Source organism: Oncorhynchus keta, chromosome 9, assembly GCF_023373465.1.
Source record: "Oncorhynchus keta strain PuntledgeMale-10-30-2019 chromosome 9, Oket_V2, whole genome shotgun sequence".
NCBI classification, from domain to species: Eukaryota; Metazoa; Chordata; class Actinopteri; order Salmoniformes; family Salmonidae; genus Oncorhynchus; species Oncorhynchus keta.
In genome coordinates, this window is record NC_068429.1 from 35,384,908 (window position 1) to 35,393,458 (window position 8,551).

Below are 8,551 nucleotides of genomic sequence, written 5' to 3' on the forward strand. Positions count from 1 at the left end.
TATTATGTTGATCTGTCTCTGTCTACATTGACTCAGCTGTGCGTTTCTAACACTTTTTTTATCACAGTGAATAATCATTTTGTTTTGGAGGGCACTTTAAGATTGTTCTCTTTTCAACAGTCACCGAGACAGTTGTGTTGTATCCCTTTTGTCTGAGAATAGCTGTAGACTGAGTTCAGTTCTGACAGGAGTGCAAACTAATAGCCTGTAAAATCAACATCTCCAAGGAACAGTTTAGTGCTGTAGTGGGAAACAGTAGATAGTAGTGATTAGATACTTAGAATGATGCAACCCATGATCAAATTAATCACAAGCTGTATCTAGTTAGTAGTATCAATGTCATGCTCTCTCTCTTCTCAGCTGAGGGACAACTCCTAACTTCCATTTCAGTAAAATTTTCACTTAGCCTTTTGACATCAATGCATGACTGAGTGAAAATTTGACTAAGTCAGGATTTGCCCCTCAATTGTCTCAAATGCACTGTTGCCATGTGTGTATGTCTATGTGTATTCTTGTGATGTCTTTGTTTTGTTCTCTTCGTCGCTGCTGTCTTCGCCTCTGGACAGATCGTCATTGTAAATAAGAATTTGCTCTTATTTATTGACTTGCCTGTGTAAATAAAGGTTCATAAAATATGCAAAATAAGGTAAATAAAACAAATAAATAATTTTACAACTGCCTGCAACCTCTCTAGCCTAAAGCACCCCGTGCTCTGGGAGGCTCTCACCCTCTTACTCTGACTGTGAGTCTCTCCTCCTCCTCCAGACTCAGAACATCATGTATGACCTGATCTCAGACCTGAACGAGAGAGGGGAGGACATGGAGAAGAGGATCGCCATGCTGGAGACCAAGCTGGAGACTCTGCTGGGGAACCTGCAGGCCCTGCCAGGACTCATCAGCCAGGTCATCAGCCAGCAGCACAGGGACTTCCTGGAGGTGCAGCTCCAGCCATACGACAAACACAGCCCTGAGCGCTCACAGTCTGTCTCCAGACGGAGGTCGTCCTCCACGGCACCACCCACCTCCTCCGAGAGCAGCTAGAGTCCAAGTGGAACACCTACAGAGAAGACTTTTGCCATCATGTGGCCAGGTTGCATTTATTGTAAAGCCTTTCAATAAGTGTTATCCAAATTCTGATGACAGAATCCAAGGTACCGGGACAATGGATTTTAAACTGATGCTGTTGTTTGTTTTTTATTATCTCAAAAGATGTTGTTTTCCTTGCTCTGGTGACAGGACTGTAGAAAAATATGCTTTCCTCAGTAAAAACTATTAGGCCTATCGATGGGGGGCTGTGATCAGAACTATACTCCATCTCTATGCAGAGGTAGCCAGTTTTAGGACTGCAAGGTTACCGGCCGGGTGTAAAGATATGGCACTAAAATAGTGCTTCTTCTCACAGACTTTGTGCTTCCGCTGGCTTGATTCAGATGCCGTGTTCCTTAAAGCAAGCTGAGAAATCAAGGGACCTGTCAATCAGCAAGCAGTACAGCAATACTTTTTATTGAGGAAAAAGTATTTGATGGAGATGAATGAACTGCAGACAGAGGGCAGCACAAGAAGGTACCCACATACTGTCACTCAGAGGTACCATATGCAGCTTGAAATATGAGGAAAAAACATATATCTTTTAGGTTAGAAACAGCATCAACTATAGCGTTTTTTGTTGATGTTGCTGAGTGCCCCTGTAGAATGACTATTTTTGGGGCCACACTGCAAACAATTTAGTCCTCTTATCAAAATGAATGCATCTAAATCTGTACTTGCACTTACTTTTTAATCAATGCACTTCAATACTGACTGACATATTATATACATTTTTGTTGCTCCTTAAAATAACAACAATTTAGATGTTTGGGCATGGATTTATGGTCAATGCGCAATTAATAAATTGTGAATTAGTGAGGGTGACTCAAGTCAAAGCCCTCATGCTATGTACCACAAAGGGACCTCAATATCAAACTGCTAGGCTACTGAAATTAATATTTTCAATTATCACAAACACAGTTTGTTCTTTCCTCAAAATATCTCAACTCTTGTCCTGGAGGCACTTAGTATTTATACTGTTTTTTGCCTCAGCTGAGCAACACTAGTTGGTTGCAATGCAAACCAATAACTCACAAGAACAGTAACTCACTTTTAAAAGAAAATTCATATTTTTATATGTTCATGAGGATAAGCACACCTCCGCACACCTCTTACAATATATGTCTTTCACACAATATTTACAAGCAAATGATGATGGAGAGATATGAACAGAATAAACGATGCAACACGTTGCATAGGTCGAGATTAAATCCAGCATATTCAACATATCTTCCAGTAAACCTCCAGGACCAGGGTTAAGAAACCATGTTGAAGAGCCTCCCATCATCCCTACCATGATCAGGCCTGTCTTGTTTCTGAAATGATAGCTTACTTCAGAAGAGGTTCAATATATCTCTTTCAAAAACCATAGGAATATACATTGTTAGTTCAAGAGGAATGTATAGAAGATGATATAGCAACTTACTGTGTGATCACTAACCACATATCCTTAATAATGAGTGGTGGTTATCAGATTGAGAAGTAAAATGTCAAAACCTAACTGCAAAAAAGTAATCTCTGACACATATAATTGTGAAAATATTGTATGTGCTCAAGATTATAGTATTATTATCAACAAAGCTTTGTAACTTTGTTTTGAACAGCAATAGCTTGGCCACTGGCCAGTCACAAAGGGAAATAAAGGTAACCTTCCACCATTTATGCACATTTTGGCAATATGCACCCTCCCTCCTGCAAGGTTTTCAGAAGTTAAAGGAGTGTGCCACATTCATCTGATGGGCACTTATCTAGTCAACTTTCTGCAATGACCTTGTCCAACCAACCAAAAGCTCAATCCCATCTACAGTGTTGAATGTACTGTTGTTGGTATTTGAGCTTTAAAACACTGACAGTTGATCCAGAAATTTTAGCAACATAGATACTTTTGAGATATTATGTACTGTATGCGATAGAAATATTAAACAATAAAAACTACTATTTACCAGATGCGTGTGCATTACTAATACCATCCATTTGACTGGAGAGAGAGGGGGGGGCACGGACGTAAAGAGAGAGAGACAGGGACGGACTGAAGGAGGGAGGGAGGGAGGGAAGGAGAGAGAGACGGGGACGGGAGGGAGGGAGGGAGGGAGGGAGCGAACGAACGAGAGAGAGAGCAAGCGAGAGAGAGAGAGTGAACGAGAGAGAGCGCAGGCAGACGGACGGAAGGAGCAAGGAAGGGGGGGGAAAGGAGAGACAGGGACATACTGAGAGGGGGAGAGCGGGGAGAGAGAGGGGGGGGGGGGACGAGAGGAGGGAGGGAAGGAGAGAGAGAGAGAGAGAGAGAGAGAGAGGGGACAGACAGAAGGAGGGAGGGCACGAGAGAGAGATGGGATGGACTGAGGGAAGGAGGGGGAGAGACAGAGAGAGAGAGGGGGTGGGGGGGACAAGAGGAGGGGGGGAAGGAGAGAGAGAGAGAGAGAGACGGGGACGGACAGAAGGAGGGAGGGAGGGCACGAGAAAGAGATGGGATGGACTGAGGGAAGGAGGGGGGGGCGAGAGAGAGAGAGAGAGAATTATGTGCGTGTGTTGAATTATGCAGCGTCAGATACATTTAATTTATGATTTGTCAAAACCAAGCATGAATCTTGTATTGGAAATGTGTTAAATTACATAATTTCTGCAACATTCATGTCATTGCTGTTGCACGAAATATGTCATGTCAGCTAACTTGTTTTATTTGTATTTTTTTGTATTCCTTTTTTTATGCCAGATAGCAAATACAAATCTGCAAACTACTTCATTCCAGTAGGTGGCGCCAACTACAACGCCTTTTCTGAGTTTGCCCAGTATGCCATCGAGTTTCTTTGGTTTGCTTCCCTCTTCCTCCTCGCGAGAGCCGCCAAGACCCCAGCCACAGGTTGAAAGCATGGGTGCTAGCTGTTGCTAGCTAGTTTTGTATGATTGCGTGACAAAAATACAACATTTTAAAACTTTGCTATTAAACTTGTTTAATCGTTATAGTGATATCATCTAAGGACCAGCTACAAGATGAGTTTACTCGCTAAAATAGCAGAAATTGAGGCCGAGGTAAGTTCGTTAACGGTCGCGAATGCTAGCTAACGCGTTAGCTGTGAATCACATTTTTGTTTGGCCAATTGACTAGATGGCTAGCTAGTTGGCTAAATTTAACTTGGCTAATCAAGGCCTTACAATGGATTTCTCCTTATAAAAAATGAATAGAACCATAATATGATGTCAGACACCTGAGTCTGAGCATAGTTGTGTGTTATTGTGCTTTTAATGTAAGCTAGAGGGTACTGTAGATTAGCTAGCTAACGTTATATTGTTGGCAGGGTAACAAACTAGCTATTTAAACACCAGTAGCATGCTAACCGGCGCCGGTACGTATAGAATCACGCCGGAGATCCCCAGCTTTGACAGATTGTAATTCACCCCGGTGTCGTGATGACAATGTTTTCTTTGTGATCAGTCGAAAGCCAGCCATCGCAATAACTTGGCTCTGGACAAGTAGGCCTAGCTAATATTATAGTTCTGCCTGTTGTCATATTGTGTTGAATATGAATGATTTAAACATCCTCTGTCTGTGTTGGGTAGATGGCTCGGACTCAGAAGAACAAGGCCACGTCTAACCACTTGGGGTTGCTCAAAGCTCGCCTGGCCAAGATGAGGAGAGAACTTATCACACCAAAGGGAGGCAGTGGAGGAGGCACAGGGGAAGGTGAGTCCTGACTCGTGATCATCATATTTTGTGTCGATAAGTTGAGGTGGACAAGATCTTGTCATATTGTAATAAATACTAATGTGTCACTCTTTGTTGTATAGGTTTTGATGTGGCAAAAACAGGTGATGCCCGTATCGGGTTTGTAGGGTTCCCCTCAGTGGGCAAGTCTACTTTGCTAAGTAACCTGGCAGGGGTGTACTCTGAGGTGGCGGCCTATGAGTTCACCACCCTCACCACAGTACCAGGAGTGATCCGCTACAAGGGTGCCAAAATACAGGTACTTTTATGTGCATCCTACACCTCAGCTTAAAGGGAAAATCCACTCTAAAACTATGTTTAACTTTCAAGAAGACAAGTGTCACTTCCACATCATCATGCTTCTTGAAAGTCCAATATCTTGAAAACTTGACTGCTGACGTGTAAAACATTTTGGGACTGTATCAACAGGGGACTAATGAAGAAAATACCAAAATATGTATTTTGGATGGCGTTTTCCTTTACGGCCAATAGAGGACAATATGTACTTACAGTGATAATTGGTATTTTTGCTACTTGTACTTTTTACTTAATTTGTGGTTGTTTTGCAGGAGATGTTTCAGTATTTCTATGTTTATTCCACCTTTGTGTCTCCAAGCTCCTGGATCTCCCAGGTATCATCGAGGGGGCCAAAGATGGCAAGGGTAGAGGACGACAGGTCATCGCAGGTGAGAGCCATCAGTGAATCATCAGAACCATACACAAACATGTCACAATCACACCTTGAAGGTAGTTTGTAACTGTGGTCTTTCTTTTCCCAGTGGCTCGAACCTGCAACCTGATCCTCATAGTGTTGGATGTTCTAAAGCCTCTGGGCCACAAGAAGCTGATTGAACACGAGCTGGAAGGCTTTGGAATCCGCCTCAACAAGAAGCCGCCCAACATCGGCTTCAAGAAGAAGGACAAAGGAGGCATCAACTTCACCGTCACAGTACGTCTGTTTAATACATCACTTTCACGTCCAGCTCAACCTGTTCCCATTTCTCTCTCTCTTCACAGCTCTATCTCTGGAAGTAGTTTCTTCTTTTATCCCTCTCATTTCATTTCAATGGGCTTACGCTGGTGTTCTTCCTTTCTTGCTCCTTCTCCAGTGTCCACAGAGTGAGCTGGACGGTGACGCAGTGAAGAGCATCCTGGCCGAGTACAAGATCCACAACGCTGACATCACCCTGCGCAGTGACTCCACGGCTGATGACCTCATCGACGTGGTGGAGGGAAACCGGTAAGCAGCTGAGCACTTCTACAAACTCAGGGATGTAATTTTTTGAGTTTTTAAAAATTCTTAATCCTCAATTAATCAATGATTAGATCCAATCTATACCCCCTAGCCAAAGTCCCGCTATACCGCATTCCAAAGTAAGGTCAACGCTCCCCTACAGACCTGCTGACATAACAGTTCTGTTTAATCCCACCAGAGTGTACATCCCCTGCATTTATGTGCTCAACAAAATTGACCAGATCTCCATTGAAGAACTGGACATCATCTACAAGGTGCCCCACTGCGTGCCCATCTCTGCCCACTCCCGCTGGAATTTTGATGACCTTCTGGAGAAGATGTGGGACTACCTGCACCTAGTGCGCATGTAAGGAAATACACTCAACGTAACAGCCCTTAGATGGGACATTGGAACCCTATATGAAACAACTCATATTACACACAGAACTGTTTTGTACTACTTGCGTAAATGTTGTTTTTGTGAATTAATAATTTGAATGTGTTGTCCCCCAGATACACCAAACCCAAAGGCCAGCTTCCTGACTACACATCTCCAGTTGTTCTACCTACTGAACATACTGCCGTGGAGGACTTCTGTTTGAAGATTCATAAAAGCCTCCTCAAAGAATTAAAATAGTGAGTACTATACTGTTGATGAATGGCTTTTGTGAATCTTGTTGATGTTTTTGAAAAGACTGGGGTACACTCCCAGTATTTAACTGATTTAAAGCCACAATCAGTAAGAAATAATTAACTTTTTTTTTTAAACTATACTGTATAAAAACTATATATAACATTTATCATAAAAAAAACAATTACATTCAAAATTCACATGGGTACAGGCAGCCCAATTCTGATATGTTTTCCTCTAATTGGTCTTTTGACCAATCACATCAGAGCTGATCTGATTGGTCAAAAGACCAATTAGTGAAAAAAAGATCAGAATTGGGCTGCCTGTTTAAACGCAACCTTAGCTGCCACTGTGTCCAGCACACAGACAAATATGACTCAATGTTGCAGCTGGTTGGTATTGTTCTAACACTCTGTCTTCCTGTATTTTCAGTGCTCTGGTGTGGGGTGCTTCAGTGAAACACAACCCCCAGAAGGTGGGAAAAGACCATGTCATGGAGGATGAGGATGTTATCCAGCTGGTGAAAAAGTAAAAAGACTCCTGATTGCTTAATTTTCTCATCACAGGAAATAGTCTGCTGCTCATGAAGACCCCTCTCAAACATATCCACGAGAACATCTGTGTCTTGTGGTTCTCAATTTTATTTTGGAATTTGAAAAACAGAAAAGAAAAAATATGAATGTCCATGTTGCGTTTACCTCTCATTTATGCCGACATGTGATTCATTAAATCCATTTAAGAGTATTATCCTTGAATCTCAAAAATATCAAATAAACACCATAAATATGACTTATGGGATCGTCTTTTATTTTACATCATGTCATGGGTTTATGCCTTGAAAGATGCACTGTAATTACTATGTTGAACAACAGTGACACATACAACTTCATAACATTCACATTTCCCTCACAAAATCCTGCCCCAGTTACATGGGTGTGTCCTGCTCCATCTCTGTACTTTCAATGGTGAGAGACTGTTCTTATGAAACGTTCTTATTTTCTTTAACTTATTTTTTACATAATGTTGCTGCAACTGTTTCTTATGAGAAAAAATAACTTATGGACATCAGGACTGCGATTTGCTCACCACAAACTTCCCTTTAACGAGTCTGACGAGCCCAACGTGAATGACATACTGCTTTTCCGGGAACAGTCCCAGATCACCGTCATTTGTGTGAAGAGAAGGTAGATTGCCGGGTGCGGTGGCATGTGCCTGTAATCCAAGTCACTGGGAGGCTGAGGTTGGTGGATCTAGTGAGCTGAGGAGCTCTGGGCTGCAGCACACTACGTCGAACGGGTGTCCACACTAAGTTCTGTATCGATATGGTGTTCCTGGGGGAGCCTGGGACCACCAGGTTGTCTATGTAAGTCGCTCTGGATAAGAGCGTCTGCTAAATGACTTAAATGTAATGTAAATGTAGATAAAAAGGCCCGGGGGGCGGGCTGCCTTCTGAGAAGTTGTAGGCGATCGAATAACCTCCCACTGCCTTCCATTCTGCTAGCAAACGTGCAATCGTTGGAAAATAAAATCGATGAACTAAGTGAAAGATTAAACTACCAGCGGGACATTCAAAACTAATATCTTATGCTTCACGAAGTCGAGGCTGAATGACAACATTATCAACATACAGCTGGCTGGTTATACACTGTACCGGCAGGATAAAACAACGCCATCTGGTAAGACAAAGGGCGGCGGACTATGTATTTTTGTAAATAACAGCTGGTGCACAATATCTAAGGAAGTCTCAAGGTTTTGCTCGCCTGAGGTAGAGTATCTCATGATAAACTGTAAACTGCGCTATCTTCCTAGAGAGTTTTGATCTGTATTTTTTTGTAGCTGTCTACATACCACCACAGACTGATGTTGGCATTAAGACCACATTCAATGAGCTGTATTC

General features: G+C 42.5%; 2 protein-coding genes across 3 annotated transcripts in view; both read left to right on the plus strand.

Moving 5' to 3' along the window:
* The window catches only part of kcnn2 (potassium calcium-activated channel subfamily N member 2), a 30,834-nt gene extending 27,808 nt beyond the window's left edge, over positions 1–3,026 (plus strand). Inside the window, exon 9 of one of the 2 annotated variants that reach the window (XM_035776183.2) lies at positions 766–3,026. In XM_035776183.2, coding sequence (XP_035632076.1) covers positions 766–1,041 — 276 coding nt within the window. In that variant the 3' untranslated portion in view covers positions 1,042–3,026. The remainder of the gene's footprint in view (positions 1–765) is intronic. The other variant, XM_035776184.1, reaches the window with a different exon arrangement.
* An 875-nt stretch (positions 3,027–3,901) lies between these two features.
* Positions 3,902–7,443, plus strand: drg1 (developmentally regulated GTP binding protein 1). The gene is made up of 9 exons (XM_035776188.2): positions 3,902–4,116; positions 4,645–4,768; positions 4,873–5,048; positions 5,406–5,475; positions 5,569–5,738; positions 5,899–6,029; positions 6,223–6,390; positions 6,537–6,659; positions 7,087–7,443. Exons 1-9 carry the CDS (start codon positions 4,078–4,080, stop codon positions 7,184–7,186), a joined length of 1,101 nt encoding a protein of 366 aa, XP_035632081.1. The 5' UTR covers positions 3,902–4,077; the 3' UTR covers positions 7,187–7,443.
* The last annotated feature ends 1,108 nt before the right edge of the window (positions 7,444–8,551 follow it).